The sequence below is a fragment of the Barbus barbus genome, assembly GCF_936440315.1.
Source record: "Barbus barbus genome assembly, chromosome: 11".
In the NCBI taxonomy this organism is placed as follows: domain Eukaryota; kingdom Metazoa; phylum Chordata; class Actinopteri; order Cypriniformes; family Cyprinidae; genus Barbus; species Barbus barbus.
Window position 1 is genome coordinate 27,005,469 of NC_136739.1, and position 18,226 is coordinate 27,023,694.

At 36.2% G+C, this 18,226-nt stretch overlaps 1 protein-coding gene across 4 annotated transcripts in view; it reads right to left on the reverse strand.

The window, feature by feature from the left end:
• Nucleotides 1-9,019: 9,019 nt before the first annotated feature.
• LOC306876982 (coiled-coil domain-containing protein 141-like) overlaps nucleotides 9,020-18,226 on the reverse strand; it is a gene marked incomplete at its 3' end in the record, with an annotated part of 29,357 nt that continues 20,150 nt past the window's right edge. The window contains exons 18-27 of one of the 4 annotated variants that reach the window (XM_079428481.1): nucleotides 17,873-18,013; nucleotides 17,476-17,673; nucleotides 17,006-17,189; nucleotides 16,691-16,803; nucleotides 16,511-16,573; nucleotides 15,503-16,018; nucleotides 14,479-14,603; nucleotides 12,664-12,836; nucleotides 9,443-9,577; nucleotides 9,020-9,306 (exon numbers count right to left, since the gene is read on the reverse strand). In XM_079428481.1, coding sequence (XP_079284607.1) covers nucleotides 9,543-9,577; nucleotides 12,664-12,836; nucleotides 14,479-14,603; nucleotides 15,503-16,018; nucleotides 16,511-16,573; nucleotides 16,691-16,803; nucleotides 17,006-17,189; nucleotides 17,476-17,673; nucleotides 17,873-18,013 — 1,548 coding nt within the window. Of the gene's footprint in view, nucleotides 9,307-9,442; nucleotides 9,578-12,562; nucleotides 12,837-13,779; nucleotides 14,604-15,502; nucleotides 16,019-16,510; nucleotides 16,574-16,690; nucleotides 16,804-17,005; nucleotides 17,190-17,475; nucleotides 17,674-17,872; nucleotides 18,014-18,226 lie in introns of those variants that run through there. The other 3 variants (XM_079428480.1, XM_079428478.1, XM_079428479.1) reach the window with 3 other exon arrangements.

Below are 18,226 nucleotides of genomic sequence, written 5' to 3' on the forward strand. Positions count from 1 at the left end.
ATAATGATAGTAGGAGTAAAGCTGCATAAAACTGCAAGAGTATAAGTATGACATTTTGATGATTTGTGCAATGGCACAAATTTGCTTATTCGATTAATTACATAAAAACTGTGCAAAATCTTAAATTCTTAAATTTATATCCCAGATTTTTATAGTGGTCTCAAGAGTTCTGGATCCCACTGTGCATACATCTACTATTGAGTTCTAAAAACTGTTTCACGCAAGCAGGGAAAAAATTTAATTGAATAAAAATACATTTAAGATATATTTCATATGGTTTGTACAAATTTGTTTCTGTTCTATCAGTTTTCTTTCTAATTTTCTCTTTCCTAAATATCTGGAAAATCATGTGCCTTAGAAAAGGGTGATTTCACTGCTTGCCTGTAATCACCAAATCTTACCTCATAGCTATGATCTGGTTTTGGTACAGTAACTTTTGATACTGTGAAATGTGGAACTGGGGATGGTGCAAGGTCAGTCTCCACCTTGGAGCTAACCTCAGTAGTTCTTTGAATCTATTACAAATCAACAGAATATATTTGAATGCAAATACACACACACAAACAAAACAAAAAAAAAACATTTTCACATTTCAGGTTCTGTTAAATGCTTCTAACCTGGGTGACATGTACACTCTTCTCAGTAGTAGATATTGTAGTAGAAGTTGGCATTTCAGTGGGAATTAGCAACAGTTCTTTTTTACTTGTGACCTGTTGCTTAGTTGCTAGCATTTCCTGATGTCTTATATCAGTCTCTTCTTCCAACTGAGCCCCTTCAGCATGCGTGGGCTTTCGTATACGTGCATGATCAACAGCAGCAAGCACAGTGGCCACGGCTTCAGCTTTTTTCCCATCACCCTGGCAAGAGCAATCACTGATCAATATCTAGAGTACATGTATAGGTAGAATCCATTCTCATCTAAAAAATACATATCTTGACTACTGAAAAGAAAATATGGTTTGACACCTGGAAAATACACCATCCAGTGGAGTTGTCTACTTAATGTTAGTGTTGAAAAGTGTGACAAGTGTGAAAAGTGTGAAATAAGACAAGTGTGAAATACCCATTTATTCAAGGGTAACATTTATATGGATTGCATTTAAAATCCACCCAAAGAATAACATTTATATTGCTCCAAGTCATTTTTATTGCATTTGGAACATCCACTGCTATAAAAAGATTTAGAAAAGACAAAGCTTTGTCTTTATAATCACTTTTGTTCTTGACTATGTTGAAGTCAATAGGATCAATGTTCATTCCAGTAAATCCAATCCAATTTAATCACTCGACCTATCCATGACTTGAAATTCAACCTTCCAAATGTTGCCATTAAACATAAAATCAGAAGGTGCTCTCTGAAAAACAAAGTGAAGTGAATGGAAAAGAGGATAGAAGGCATTAGAAATGTGGCCAACTGAAATGTTATTCTCCTAGATTCTACCTCCGCAGTTGATGAGATCTCTTCCAAGGATCTCTCACTAGTGGTTGAAACACCAATATTGATTTTATGAGTTGTCACAGTTGTGAAGGATTCCTCTTGGATTTCCTTGCATGATATCTATGAACATGTAGAAAGAAATCTCTAAATTGTTGTCTAAATGTGGGAAAAATTATTTACATTTGGAAACCTTTCCAAATGTAAATAATTTTTCCCACATTTAGAAATCCAAGAGGAAAAAATTAGCTAGTAAAATCTGTTATTGTCGTCCTATAAAAATCTTTGTGGAGTCAGTGGGGGGGAAAAAAAATGGGATTATGAGATTTGAATGGGTGACGACCACAGCACTACCAAACTACCTGCTCATTTTGAGATGTAATGTGTACTGCAGTTATGCCGGTTTCAACACTGGGCTGTTCTAGAGAGCCGCTGAGCGGCCCATGACTACGAGCCTGGTCCACTGCCGCCACCACAGTGGCAACAGCAATACTTTTCTCATCCATGTTTTGCTGCTCCTTTTTTACATGCAAGTAGAATTGGGTTGCAAGATGTTGTTAGAGTTTACATTACAGGTATTTTCACTGACAAATAAATATTCACATGAGATAAACACTTGCGGAAAGGAAGTGGTGACACCACTGAATAAGTCATTTGTAACGTGCAGAAAGATTAATAGCAAGTTTGCCTAATGGGAAATTCTTTACCTCTTTGACAACACCAGCTTGTTGCTGAACAGCAACAGAGCCTTCCCAACGCTGTTCCATTTGGACATGGGTAGAAGTCATCTGGACTTCTCTTGCTCCGGCAATCATGCGGGTATAGCTGGCTTCTGAAACATAGCCCTCCTGTTTCCACGGGGGCAGGACCTCAGAGGCCTGCGTGACCTGTTTGCGGGTCATCACAGGGGATTTGACAGGTCTGATTGGGGAAACAGACAGTCTGGTAGATGGAGACACAGCTCTGAAATGAAATGGAAAAACATGTTATGAGAACATGAATCACAAAGCATAGCCTTTGCATTAATGAAAGCTGGGTAAGTGATATACATCTTATTCCCATCTAAAAGCATTCAGAAAAAAAAGTATTTTGCAAACAGTTCACAATTATTAAAAATGCAGATTTTATGACCACATAAACTGAAAGACTACATAAAATACTAGTGTTAATTAATTAATAGCGTTCAATTAATTTGTCACACTGCAGATAAATAAATAAATATTATTTTGAATTCATTCATTAGCAGTAGTAGTAGTAAACTCCATATTAACTCCATTTAACAAGGAGAGACGGCTGGTCATGTCAACATGGCAGCCCCCATAAAGGGGCAACTTGCTCTGTGTAAAATAAAACTTCTGTCACTGATATGACTGACATCTACATAATAAATCTAATGTCTGTAAACATCATTTAAATATATATGCATACATATTTCTCAAAACGAAAGTGCTATTTATTTCTTTGTGTATAAAACTTTTGTAATGTGGGGAAATTATTTGGAGCAAAAACGTCTCAAGTGTGAAGTGTACTGATTTAAAGTTATGATGTTATGAAGACATTACTTTAAAATGATCAGCAAATAAATATAGGTGTATTATCAAGCCGATGTAATGTAAATCTGGAAACTTTAGACACATTACCTGACAAGAGTGGGTGTCGGGCCCTTAACATGTCTCACAGGAGAGGGAGACTGCTGACGAGCAGCTGACACTTTAGTCAGTTGTGAAGAGGGGGATTTGGAGGTTGGTTTAGGCGGCACACGAGGTGGAGTCTTATGTGCCAGCTGTTGGGTAACAACCCCACCTTCTGCTTGCATTTGCATCATTGCTGTGGCTTCATAATGAGCCTCCATCCGCTGTTAGGAAAAAATATAACAATTAACGTCTCGATCTAAAGGGTTAATGAGACTTTATTGTGTCACTTTCTGAAAGATTGCTGAGGCTTGTGTGATGTTGAGACTGTCACTCACCTTCTCCACTCTAGTCTGACGTGTCTGTGAAATCTGAGAGGCTGAAATAATAGTTTTTGGCTTCTTTGCAGGTACAGCTTCTTCTTCGCCTGCGAATTATGATAGAAAATCTTGTCCAGGCATTTTTTTCATAAAAATAAAAATGCATGCGAAAAATTTTCAACAGCTGAAAATCTTACCCTGAACAAGCAACTCAGCAGTTGAAGTTGCACGTCCACTGCTGTTAGAAGCACTGACAGAATAAGTTCCAGAATCTTCTGGAAAGGCCTCGGTAATCAACAAACTGTAAAGGTCTCCGTCTTGAACAATCTGAAAGTCAGCTGAGCTCTGAATCTCAGCTCCCTCTCTGTAGAACTTCACCACAGGTGTAGGGATTCCTGCAACTCCAACATCTAGTCTCACTTGGCTCCCTTGTCTCACAGTCATACTCTGTAGTCTCTGAATGAAGTTTGGTGGCGCAGTTTCAGCTGTAAATGAATAGATGGTTAAAGTCATTGAGTAATTTTTCTGACATGTAACAAGTTTTACACATTCTATTTTATATGATAAACCTTGCCTGGCATATGCAATATAAATGCCCATAAATAATATATACTAATATATATATATATATTAATAAATAAATAATAGAGAGAGAGAGAGAGAGATGTTTGAACTTCAAATGGACATTATCAAAGTTAAATCCTACTTTTACTCCCTACATTTTTACACAAATATCTGTACTTTCTACTTCTTACATTTTCAAAACAGGCTCGTTACTTTAGTTTTTGGTGGCTCACCATTCGATAACAAATCTATAATACATCATGAATCAGCCGCATCTCGGCCAAAAGGTTTCTACCAGAGTAATCAATGCAAGAGACTCGAGAATGGAGTGGATCAGAGAGGCAAAACTACTCACCTGTTCATGACTTCAAGTGCAGGTCAGTTTAATTCGTAAATAGGCTGTAGTTTTGTGTTTGTTTACTTTAAGAATTAAGTAGCAGCCAGATGATTAATAATAGTATAAACTAAACTAAATTACTATCATGACTCAAAATACTGTATGATAAAGGACATCATTATTTTCTACTGTAAAGTTACAGTAGTAATTTAGCAGACAAATGTTATAAAACATTGTTTTATACGTTTAGAGGGAGCTCGGGCAGATAACAACACAACCCTTACAAAAATTCAAACCAAAAAAATCATGGTTACTAGTTAAACCATGGTAACAACAAATTAACCATGGTTTTGCTACACTAACCATAGTCTAACCATGAAATGTGCAGTAAAACTATGGTTGTAAATTAAAACTGATTGTAATCAATCTGACAAAAAAGAAAAAAAATAAACTTTTACTGTAATAAACCACGGTTAATTTTGGTAAGAGAAAAATATTCTCGTGATAATGCAATAACATGTACAGTATTGGGATTTTTCTTTAAAGATATTGTCATGATGTAATTATTATACTAATTTTGACATTTAGGCAATTTAAAAAGTATAGTTTCGTTAAATCTGGCTGATGGGAAGAGTGACAGGTAAAAGAAAATTAGTGAAAAAAATAAACATACACAAAGTGAGATGTAGAGAGATATAATGGAAAATGAAGAGACTGATAATGAAAATGCAAGTGAAGGTGAAGTTCAATAGAGAACCTTCAATTATTTTGAATGGCCTCAGCCTAAGGTTTTAAACCTTTTTTTAAATGTGATGGCCATACAAAAAAAGAAAAGAAAAAAGGGTTATCCATGGTTTCAGAGGGTGTATGGGATGGCCTGGATGAGTGTGAGATTTCCTTGCCTGGATTTTTTTCCCTGTTCCTACATGGTGGTTGTTCAGTCATGATACATTCATTAGCTAACAAAATATTAAATATAAGTTATTTTGTATTAATGTGTCAATATGATGTGAGGTCCAGTTACCAGCGTGACACTAAAACAGGTAGTATTAATGGGTACTTTTTACTTAAGTACATGTCAGAGCCCATACTTATACTTTTACCAGAGTATTTTTAAACATGAGTATCTATACTTCTACTTGAGTGAAGGATGTGTGTACTTTTGCCATCTCTGCCTTTCAAGGACTGTAAAAGGTGACATACATTCCTTGCCATAAATTCCCGAGCAATGGTAACCTGCATGTGTCATTTAACAGTATCACTAAGGATCTTTACCACTTTCTGTAACAGTCATTAACTTTAGGAATATAGCAGTTAATCCACATATTTGCTTACTGTAGCTCTACTCAAGGGCGCCAAAATACCGTGGGAGAATTGATGACTCTAATTTGAACAAATTAGACTTGTAATCATTTCAATCATTATCCAGCAATGCAGAGTACCATTTGATTGCAGTAGCACTAATTTTTAGTAGTATTTTGGCTGGAACATTTAGCTAAAATCCAGTGACATGTTGTGTTGTGATGTTACCTGTAACCAGCAGTTCAGCAGTGCTAGTGGCTTGTCCAGCGCCATTGGTGGCTCTCACAGAAAATCTTCCACTGTGTGTGGCTGTCACAGCGGGGATCATCAGAACAGCGTGGCCATCGCTGAACGAGATCTGAGCCCCGGGCAGATCCGCAGCAGTAAGAACCTGTCCATCACGAAACCAGCTCACCTCTGGAACTGGATTACCTGTGGATACAACTTTATGTTATTATATTATAAAATAATTACATAATCCATAGTCAAAAATCATGTCCTCTTGGTGGATAGAAAGATGGAGCTGGAGGCCCTGTTGCATATTGTATGAAATTTTGCGTTTCTTTTGAACTCTGAACTGAACATGCATATAGTACAATATTAATGCATTTTCAACTTTATTATGATGCTTAAACATTGCATATTGAAATTAATTTGCAATAATTTGTATGCCTCCCACAAATACTAATGCATTTTAGTTAGAGGGACAGTGACACATTGAGCTAAACTTAATGTAAATTTAGCATTTTTTTTAATTGCATTTATTTTTATGCATTTATTCAAATGAAATAAAACTAATTTCTAAAATAATTTGAGATCCATTGATTTATCTGATTCAGATACATTCATAACTGCAAATCATGTAAAGCTGCAGCATTATGTAAATATAAACATTCCTTTAACTTAATTCACATGTTGTACACTTGAAATAAACGAGTCAAGAAGAATACATATCAGCAATGGAATGGCAAAGTGGGAAACATTCTTACCACTAACTTGAGCTTCGAACGTTGCAGCACTACCCTCAAGTGCCACAACGCTCTGAAGCGGCTGTGTAAATGTTGGTGCCTGTGTTGACATGGTGGATGGCACCCTAAAGGAAGGCATAGAATAAACGATAGTTATAGGATGGAACCCTGCAAAAACTTAAATAATATAATATCTTAATTCAAAAAGACAATAAAATACAAACAGTACTTTTAGCTGTGATTAGTCTAAACAGACTAATCATTAGTTTGATCCCTGACAACTTGGTAGAAGCTGGCCTGGAGATTCAATTGGCTCCACTGTGTTTTAGGCCAAACAGTTGGACCTCGTATAAACTGACAGCTTATGGGACATGACAGTAACAAATGGTGCCTGTGGCCTGCAGTGAGCTCTTTTTCCGGCATGGCACATAATTTAGAATAGCCCTCCAGACAGGCCTTTATCATCAAATCTCGTCACAATCAAAAACTAACCTAAATCAGTGGCTAACACATCTTAATTCAACTTGTGACTCAAAGTCAATGCTGAATGGAGCGACTGGTCTTATACCAAGCAATACTGAGATGCTAATGATGCTAATATAATTATGCATAAACTTACTCACATGATATTAAGCTGAATGGTTTAAACACTCCACATTTAAGATTCACATGTATTGACTGTCTGACAAAAAAACGTTACTTAAAGAGACTAATTTATAATTAATTTAAAATGTCTGACAGGAACTGCTAGATGCATGACCTTTGGCTAAAATAGATAGAACAACAACAATGACTGAACTGAATTCAGATATAGTTTCTATGGAAATAATTATATTACTGTAAAAGTACTGCAGTGTTTTTATATAATAAATAGAGTAGCTACTAGAGTAGGTCATTTACATTAAAAATTCTAATGAAAACATGGCTCTGAAATAAACAACCACAACATCGCTGTACTTTTATTGTACTTTTTAAAACGACTAGCACCTCATGTTTCATCAAGAATAATTTTACATGCATTCTCATTTAAAGAAAACACACACGTAAAAAAAAAATACTGTGAATGACTTTACCATAGCAATAATTCAAGGTGCAACCAAGTTCATCAATATCAAAAACTCTTATGAATAATAAAAATTCTTAGCAAATACCCCATATATCAACTTCAAGAACCACCACCTGAAAATCATAGACTTAAGATCCTCAATACAATAAGGCAGGAGTTTCTAGAAACAACTTTAAGAAAATTCATTTAAACTGCAATTAACGTCCGAAGCAAACAAAACCTAGTGTCACAAAAAGCATCCTCTAAAAATAGTCAGTACTAAGCTTGATTGACAGTCACCATGTGGCACATAGCTGGAGGTGCAGCTGATATATCTGCTGCTGATTCCCTTAAAAAGACATCATGGCCCAGCTGGGACACCACTCTAATGCTACCACAGCCTATTCTAAAACCACTGCACCATTTAATAACCTTTAGAAATGAAACGTCTTAAATGAAAAGCAAATGAAAATTCATTTAAATTGCTTAAATTTAAATTTGTCCCCTTCCTACTTAATCTCTCAATGTGAACATCAAATTTGGTATTGTCACTCTCTTTATTAGCTAGAAGCACATGACAAAGCATCATTAGAATGTACGCCCTGGCACATGGGCACAAGAGCACAAAGCATACTTACTTGTATCCACAAGAGTGCCTTGAATTGGAGGGACGGAGCCCAAAGGGTTTCGTCTTCTGAAACAGTCCTTATCCAGATATGATATCAGAAAATACAGTGTGAGAACGGTTGAGCCTCAAATTATCCCCAAAAAACAAAACTACACAGGGTCTTATCAGTGTAGTTTTGCTTTTCCCCTTGCAATCCCTACACCCGAGGCAAGGCTGGGAATGCTCCAAATGCTCAGAAGTGTTTACATGGTGGTTTTACTTTATATACCCCTTGGCTACTGAGCATCATCACTACATTGCCATGCCCCATTGGCTGTCCCACATGAGGCATCATGGGAGGTAGCAGCCATTTATGCAAGCTCACACCTGTCACCCACTTTACTTAACACAACGCAGCACCCATTATCACAGGGTGGCTGAACCCCCCACACCTAAAGAAACAGGAAAATGCCCCTCATAAAGAGAGAAATCTTCACTGGCTGGTTTTATCTCATAAATTAATCACTCACTGTAACATGTTGATCCTCAAGAAGTGGAGATCTGAAAATGGGGGAGAAGGGCTGTCGCGGTTACTCAGGCTCTGGGTGGACGAGATAAACGTCTCCAGCCCAGATCACAGACAGTGTTTACCCATCTGTTTTTCTTTCATTTATCTGATAGAATTTATGTTAATGCTTTGAAAATCATTTGATGTTGATTATGAACTTTACCATCATTGTGGGACCAAGTGGATTTTGCAGTGAACTAAAACTGACAAAGGAGACCATGTTAAAGATAACAACAACTTAGCCACAGCTGTTTTTATTTTTGTTCAGAATGTGTATATGACAATATATTGGTATTGAATACATAATACTTTTGCAAGGCAATGTATACCAAGTTGTCAGTAGTGTTACAGATATTATACCTTAATTATGAATAATTCACAAAGAATTAGAAGATCAGGCTTGGTGAACTCTGATATCCAAAGTTTTCCCCTTAAACAGCATCTGTGCCAGTGATGAGTGATAATGGGTTTTCCAGATCCTTCTTGTACAGTATGTTCCATAAAGTGGCCTTTATAATGGTTTTGGCTTCTGTGACAAAAATACACAAATTATTTGTGTATATGGACACATTTTCTTCTTTCCATTATGTCATTCTGAAAAGTATGGTGAACATGAAACAATAGCAGAATGCTAGTGGTCTCAGACTTTATGCTGTTTGACTCACTTGGCTCTTGTCACATACTGCAACCTTAGTATCTTTCTTGCAGAGCGTTTGAGGATAAGTGCAGCGTGAGCTGATGTCTTCTTCCACTGATAAATTTTGCTCATCCGGTCTGGAACGGAAGGGTGGACCTGTGCACTGAGGAAATCAGGTTACATAATGATTTACTGCACTGTAAAGATGAAGCAGAAATGAGTCACATCATTGTCTCAAACAAAAACAGCTTTTATAATTCAAAAAGGTTTCATACTCCAGCTTGAGCCTCATTAAGCATGTGTTCATTTTTCAAAGCTGCCTTAATTATTTACTGTTGGAAAAGAAAAGCAGTAAGTAAAGAATACTAAAGTCCAGTTAAAAGTGCAGGGCCCATGTCTGTGAGAGAGTGGTGTCTGAATCAGCTGGGGTGCAGAGTGACGCCTCAGACACCTTCTCAGACACAGATCATGGAAGCAAAGATGTAACCTGAGAGCCCTGAGTTATGCTGTGTGATAAATGAATGAATGAATGAATGAATGAATTAAGCATTTATATAGCGCCTTATTGTGTATTGCTGTACACCCAAAGCGCTTTACAATCATGTGGGGGGGTCTCTCCTCAACCACCACCAGTGTGCAGCATCCAGTTGGATGATGCGACGGCAGCCACAGCACAACGGCGCCAGTGCGCTCACCACACACCAGCTACAGGTGGAGAGGAGAGAGTGATAGAGCCAATCAAGTGGATGGGGATTATTAGGAGGCCATGATAGACAAGGGCCAGTAGAGGGAATTTGGCCAGGACACCGGGGTTACACCCCTACTCTTTACGAGAAGTGCCATGGGATTTTTAATGACCACAGAGAGTCAGGACCTCGGTTTAACGTCTCATCCGAAAGACGGATAACAGTAAAATGCCATTGACTAATAGTCATCCTTAACTTTTCTTCAGTAGAGAACCTCCATTACCTCATGAAATCAAATTTTAAGTTTTGGGGCTTTTACTCTATGTCTGTTATCTTTAAGGTCATCTGTATTCCAAAGGCTGTCACAATTCAAAATGTAACATCCTATATATATAATTTGTAAGTCGCTTTTGATAAAAGCGTCTGCTAAACGACTAAATGTATATATACTGTATATATGTGTGTGTATATATATATATATATATATATTAGTGCTGTAAAACGATATTTGTATTTATATACATAATAAATATACACAGTACACACACACACACACACACACACACACACAAACACACACATTACGTACACAAACTTTTATTTTGGATGCGATTAATCGTTTGACAGCACTAATATACATATATATAGATACACACACACACACACACACACACACACACACGTTGGTTTTTGTGGTTTATGGGGACTCTCCATAGGCGTAATGGTTTTTATACTGAACAAACTGTGTGCTATTGCCCTACACCAACCCTACACCTAAACTTAGCCCTCACAGGAGACTTTGTGCATTTTTAGATTTTCAAAAAAAACACCATTTAGTATGTTTTTTAAGCCTTTTGAATTACGGGGACATAGGCAGTGTCCTCATAAACCACATTCATATTGTAATACCTCTGTCATACCATTGTCATTATACAAATGTGTGTCCTCATAAACCACATAAACATGCACACACACACAGTTTTGTTGGTTTTTTTTTTTTTTTTTTTTGCCAGAATGGACCAAAAATTCAAAGAGTCTTAGATTAGGATTAGGCCCTATTCTGAATAAAATGTATTTCCTAGCAATAGAGGAAATATTGCAAGTATTTTATCAATAGGAAATATTATTAGGAAATGTACTTAAAATCAACAGAAATATCAGACCACCCGGAAATGAAACTCAAGAATATATGGATATTCAGACAACACTGACAAGCAACTTGCATGCATTTAACAAAGTTAATTGTGATGTGTCTGTTAGCTGGTAGTAATATGCGAGTATATACTGTATATGTGAGTGTACAGTACTTACCTCAGTCACCACCTACCTCAGATTAAGTTACAGACACTCTTGCAACCAAAGATACATATGCTAAAGACAGATGACATCACCCTGACTACAACAGTCCTTATTTACTACACTCCCATTTCAAGCTAACGCAGATATGAAGCACTTTGAACACCAATACCATATTAACTGTTTGTATAAAATGATAAAGCTCATTGATGGCTTTTAGATGTGTGTTTAAATTTTTTAATTACCTTATAAGATAAATAATGTATTATGGCTATATTTTATTGATTTGAATCATGAAAAGTTAAATAAATAACAAATATTAACACCAAATGGACAGTTTACCCAAAAAGCAAAATAAATTCTAAATTCTTCATCATATAGATTTGAACAGACATCAGGGAGAGTATATGATCCCTGAATTTTCACTTTTGAACAATTTCTTTTAGATAGAAGCAGGTTTGTTTAAAAAAAAACACTCAAACTCTTTAAAAATAAATAATTTAATTGTAAAATGCTGAACATTTCAGAACTGCAACTATAAATAACTGCAGAGCAGACCAAGGCTTCATTACCATCACAAAGGGAACTGCATGCAGATCCACTGCTACTTCCATAATATAATAGGAAAAATACACAATAATTCAGTTCATGCTGAATTTTAATATTGCAAAACATTATTATAGTGATTTCAGTGTTCATAGCCAAAATGAACAAATCTGTGGGTAGTTGATGCATGTGTCAATGTAAAAAAACAATACATTTTACGTTGAAATTTATATGGATGTATACTGTATATATAAAGTATATATTTAGGTCCTGTGCCTAACCACCATTTCAAAACTCTTTTTGCCTTCACTAGTTCACTGAAAGGTCCTACAGTGTGATAGATTCATTTTTAAAACTACAAATATTCAAATGTAGTCTTTCAAAAAATATCATAAGAGCTGCACGCATTATAAATTAATTGCATTCCAAAATAATTATTAAACTGCTAGTTCAGAATAGTTTTAGATGAAGATTCATATCAACTACCCATGTGCTCTTACATTTGTGCAGTCACCAAAGACAGTTAATTATGTGCACACCAGTGGTTATGTGACGTGAAGAAAGTTCAAACGTGAAGAGTCCACATCCTTGTGTTTTCCTTACGTTAATGGCAGTGTCCATTATAACAACAGCAGATAGAGAAGCCACAAGAAGAAACAGAGGGTGCCAAAGCAGGTGTGCCAGTCCAGTTTGAGAACATCCAAGTCAGGGCTGTTGTTACCTTTGACCTGTATCATGGAGCTGGACGTGACAGTGCCAGCTGAGTTAGAGGCAGTGACCACATACTGCCCAGAGTCTCTCACTGCAGAGCTGTGAATGAACAACGCATGTTTGCCTTCTTTATGGGATAGTTCTATGTGCTCATCATTGGCCAGTTTGTGTCCATTCTTGAACCTGAACAAAGAGTGAATTATGATGTTACACAATCACACCACAGCAAAAAGGCACGCATTAATACACACTCAGTGAAAAAGAGAAATTAGAGGTAATGTTAAAGTTGAAGGTCCTACAGAAGTTACATAAAAAGGAAAGGTTAGCGAAAGGAAATGTGGATTAATAAGTTAGTATACGCATGACAGTGGAAAAATCTAAAATTTATGTAGAAAACGTCAACTTTCCTCAATAAACCTGCTTCATGCAGGCAGACAAAAATATATATATGTATTTATTTGTTAATATATCTGATACAAATACCATGCTTTTTGATGGATGATTTTTTTAAAAAACTGGAATATCGATCAAAATTTGCAACCGATTTGGATGCAATGGCATTTAGATAATTAATAATCTCTATATATATATTACACTACCGTTCAAAAGCTTGGGGTTGCTCACCAAGTCTGCATTTATTTGATCAAAAATACAGTAAAATCTTAAGCGTAATATGATCCTTCAAAAATCATTCTAATTTGTAGATTGGGGAACAAGAAAGAAATATTATGTTGACCGTTATCAATGTTGACAGTTGTGCTGCTTAGTATTTTTGTGGAAACTATGATACTTTTTTGTTATTCTTTGATGAATGGAAAGTTCAAAAGAACTACATTTTTTAAATGTTTTACTATCACTTTGATCATTGTGTGTCCTTGCTATATAAAGTTATTTATTTCTTTCTAAATTTCTTAAAAAAAAAAAAAAAAAAAAAAAAAAAAAAAACTTACTGAACTGTTTGAACTGTAGTAAAATATTATATTATGTTATTAAAATGTTTAATACTATATATTATTAAATTATATTAAGAATAATATATTACTGTAGACTATTATATTAAGAAACAATAGCCAGTTTTTCCTCCTCTTAGCAAATTTATGGGTCAAGTTTGTTATAAGCTACCCACCAGGTTAATGTAGGCTCAGGGAATCCAGTGACTTCCACCTCCAGGGTCACCGGAGAGCCCTCCATTACTGTGGCATTAGACAAGGGTTTGGAGAAGTTAGGGCCTGTGCCACCTGCCAGTTTTCCCATAACCTTTTTGGAAGATGCCCGCCTGATCTCCTCTCGGATGGCTGTGGGCTTGCAGAGATCCGAGTCCTGCTCTGTGGTTAATGGAGTAGGGGTAGCATGCGTGTTACTGGGCCGAGCGCTGTGGCACTGACACGTACTAGAATCATGCAAACACTTTTGCATCCCGGTATGGCTCTCATGCACTGAGTAAAGTGTTTCAGTGATGCTGCTTGGTGGTGGGTTGCCAGATTTGCTTTTTAAGATGCTGGATATGGTGTTTGACACAAGGCTAGGAGCAGGTACTGTGAGGGGGCTTTGAACAAAAGAGGATGACTCTGCTCTGAACCTAGCCCCCAAGCCAGTGGTGGGAGATGGGTAGCTCTCGGCCTGACTGGACATCCACTCCCTCTGCCTCTGGTGTAGTGTGTCGCCGTGCTGGGAGTGGGACTGATGGCTGTGCTGGTAAATGTGAAGGCTGTGAGAGCTCACGCAATAGCCGTCATCAAGGTCATTTTCTGACTGAATAATGTTGGATTCTGGAGTCTCAGATAAAGGAGGTAGGGAGATGTCATCTGGGGAAGTGCATTCGTACTCATCATTGGAGAGCGATTCCTCAGAAAGATGGTCAGGCTGAAAGTCACCTTCAGGTACAGGAGCTGCTGGCTCTGGTGTCCCATGTGGCAAATATTCCTCCTCTAAAGAATGATGAGCAGAAGTCTATAGAAACAAAACGTACACAAATAAAGAGGAAAGATAATCTGTAATTCTCCCTGTAATATGATTTTGTTTTCCATTTTTTGTTAGTTAGTGTTTAAAAGTACCATTAGAAAATCCACTAAAGATAAAAAAAGTGTTTTGCAAGCCTAGATATACTGAAATACAAAATATTTAATGTGATTATAGTGATTGTAGTGTATAATTTATACATAGAATATGCATTTTACATGTCCTCAGAAGCAATAGAAATTAATTAAAATATTTGTAAAGTGACTGTAGCATCAAGATATTGATATAAATTGTATGTTTAAAACATTTATATAATATTAATTTATAAATGTATAATTTAAACTCAAATGTTTGGGGTCTTTTTTTTTTTTGGAAGGACACTAAATTGATCAAATGTGACAGTAAATACATTTATAATGTCACAAATTATCTCTATTTCAAATAAATGCTGTTCTCTTGAATTGTCTATTCATCAAAGAGTCCTTAAAGTGTATAAGGAACACAAAATATCTAAGCAACAAAACTGTTTCCAACATTGATAATAATTGGAAAATAACTTTCTTGAGCACCTAATAAGTATATTCCACTGAAATTAACTATAACTATAATTGACAAAACAGACACAAACAGAATTTTCAGAGGAGCCAAAACACACAAGAGAGACTTATTTAATTGTATTGTGTCATAAAAGTCATATTGTTAATTGTTGAATGTAGCCATTTTTGTTTTAAATGTTCTACCCTGTCACATGTTCATATTATCCCAACATATTTACTTACCTCACAATGTAATTTAGTAGCACTTCAAAATAGGACTATTCTTTACCTAATAAAATCTTACGTACTTGAATAAACAAATGGAAAATGAATCAGTGTCAAAAGAAGGCTCACCTTGGAATATGAGTGAAAATGATGATTTCTACTACAGGCCTGATACTTGTCCTCAGAGTTGGTCTTCTGAACAGCACACTGCAGCTCTCTTTGAATGTCTATGATGCTGGGACGTGATACACCTGGATCCCGCGGAGGTGGAGGAGGTGGGGTTTCTTGTGAGTCTCTCTTGGCTTGCTGCAGAACGTGAGTCCTCTTATCCCGCTCTGCAGGGGAATGGCTTACATTAACGGTGTGAGAGTGAGAGAAAGAGGTGTTCATCTCTTCTCTCCTCTCTATAGTAGATTTGCTCGTGATGGTCTCCACTTTGCTGGTCTTGGAAAAGGCCTCCTGTGTGTTCAACCTGGTCTCTGACAACACTTTTTGATGCTCTGGATGATGTTTGTCTAGCAGATCTTGGCTTTGTGTCTTGCGAAGCTGAGGTTTCTTGTTTTCCGGATTCTTGCCGACAGGCATCTCTTTAGTACAGTGTGGGCCTGTCATCTCAGGGGTATGTCCACTTTCCTTTGTTTCAGGCTGAAATGGAAACGAAAAAAAAAAAAAAACGATGGCTTAGGGTTGGGTGATTTCTTTAATATTCATGATACATTTGCAGCGTTTTTGCTATCTTTTGTTTACTATGTTTCCTTAAGACCATCAATGCACTGGTTTTGTGCTCCTTGTCTTAAATAATTTTATGTTTGAGTTTGTATGCAAGTGTGTATGTAAGTAAATGTTTAATGAATCAATTCAAAACTCTGATCTAAAGATTCTTTCAGATCAAATACTCACATAATTATATTGACAATTATTTAAATTGTTATTTCAGTTATTTAAATATGATATTGAGTTTATTAAATAACAATCTTCTTAGAGAAACAGAGGGAGGAAAACGATTATTTTTACTATATATTACTGAAATTGAACTTTAATTGTAATTTACTGCATTAATATTTCGAATGTACAATACAAAAGACAATTTACTGTATTTCTGGCATCTTTGCAAGTCAATGTGTTATTGGTGTTTACCGTATCAATGGTGTCTCGTTTGTTGTTGTCTTCAGGTGTTAGAGACTGCTTCAAGGCCTCCAACTACATAAAGAATTCATATACAAATATTAATGGAGGTATATTTTATATTTTTAGATTTATACAACTGTCAGATTAATGTACCAAGTAAAATAATTATGTTTGATGTTTTTAAATCACCTGAAGTTTGGCTTCAAGGTCCAGCAGTCCATTTGACAGTTCTTTTATTGATTCTACAATTTCATGGTGTTTGTTGATTGTTTTCTCCATATATTTTTTTCCTTCTTCAGCACCTACATTAAAAAAAAAGCAGTCATGCTTTGAGGGCAGCAGCTCTACTGCTTGGGTCAAAGGAACATTATAAAGGATTTTACGGGGTTGCTGCAATTACTTTTATACACTGGGGTCTCTATGAAGTCATTTGTTCTATTCAGTAAAATGGTAAATTATAAATTCCTCTAAAGCAATACTTCAGAATACATTCTTAATTCTCACCATGTAGCCGTACTGCCAGCTCTGTGATCTGGCTAATTCTTTCCTCTTGCTGTGGTATAGTGGGCCAAACAAATTTTTCAAACTGTTTGTAGAGAGAACTGACTGCTTCCTTAGTCTTACATTGAGAGGAGTATTTACCCACACGTACAATTGTAGAGCTTGCTTCGTCGCACCAGAACTGATACTGTTTCAAATGAAAGGTGTGAGGAGAGACTAGTTTCAGAGACTATTTATAGCCATTTACTGTGATACTGCTTTAAAGACATAGATTTGTGAAAGCAAGGCATAATTAATTTGTTTTCAACTTCATTTAGCAGCATTATAAATGGAAAGATCTGAAAGTAAACATACATATAAAACTGAAATAAATGAAAATTCCACATCAGGCTTTTAAAATAAACAAGTAAAATTGCTGCTGAAGTGTGATAGTAGATCCTTTTGGCTCATTATATGTTCCCGGTGCATCCCACCTCCTCTAAGGCTTGCTGGAGCTTGACATTCATGTCCAGGTTCTGTTTGTACTCCTCCACTGCCGTGTCAAAATCGCCCACCTGTCTCTGCAGCTCATTTAAGGCATCCTCAATCTCTCTGAGGCTGTTGCCAATTAAATGCCTCTCACTGCTGCTGGATACTTTCAGAGTGAAGGCTTGCAGCTTCTTCTTCAAAACCTACAACAGGGAGGGATTTGGATACATTTTATAAATAGACAACTGTCAAAACATTAAAAGACGAAGAAATCTCCTGCAGGCATGAGTCTGTATTATTCTCTCACTGCTGAGTGAAGAAAAAAAGAAAAAAAAGAAAAAGAAAAAAAAGAAAAAGAAAAAAAAAAAAACTCGCAAGCAGATTAAAAGAGAGCTTCCTTACCTGTAGCTTTTCAATGTAAATATCAATTTGCTGGATCTGATTTTTCACCGCCTTTAAGTTTCTTGACTTTTCATTTTTCTTCATGTAGTTGAATTTCAAATTGTTGAATTTCCTTTTGAGATCTTTAAAGGACTCTCTCGTCTTAAAAAAAAAATACAAAACAAAAGGAAATCATGCAAAGAACCACTGAAAGACAGCTAATGGTTAAAGAAAATAATTGACACATAAAAGGAATTTGAAAATCTTCAGGAACCTTTTTTCCCCACACAAAAACAGTTTAAAGTGGTCATGTGATCATGCTCAAAAAAGGGGGAAAGTGTCTCAAAACTAGTACAAATTTATTAATAATAGGAA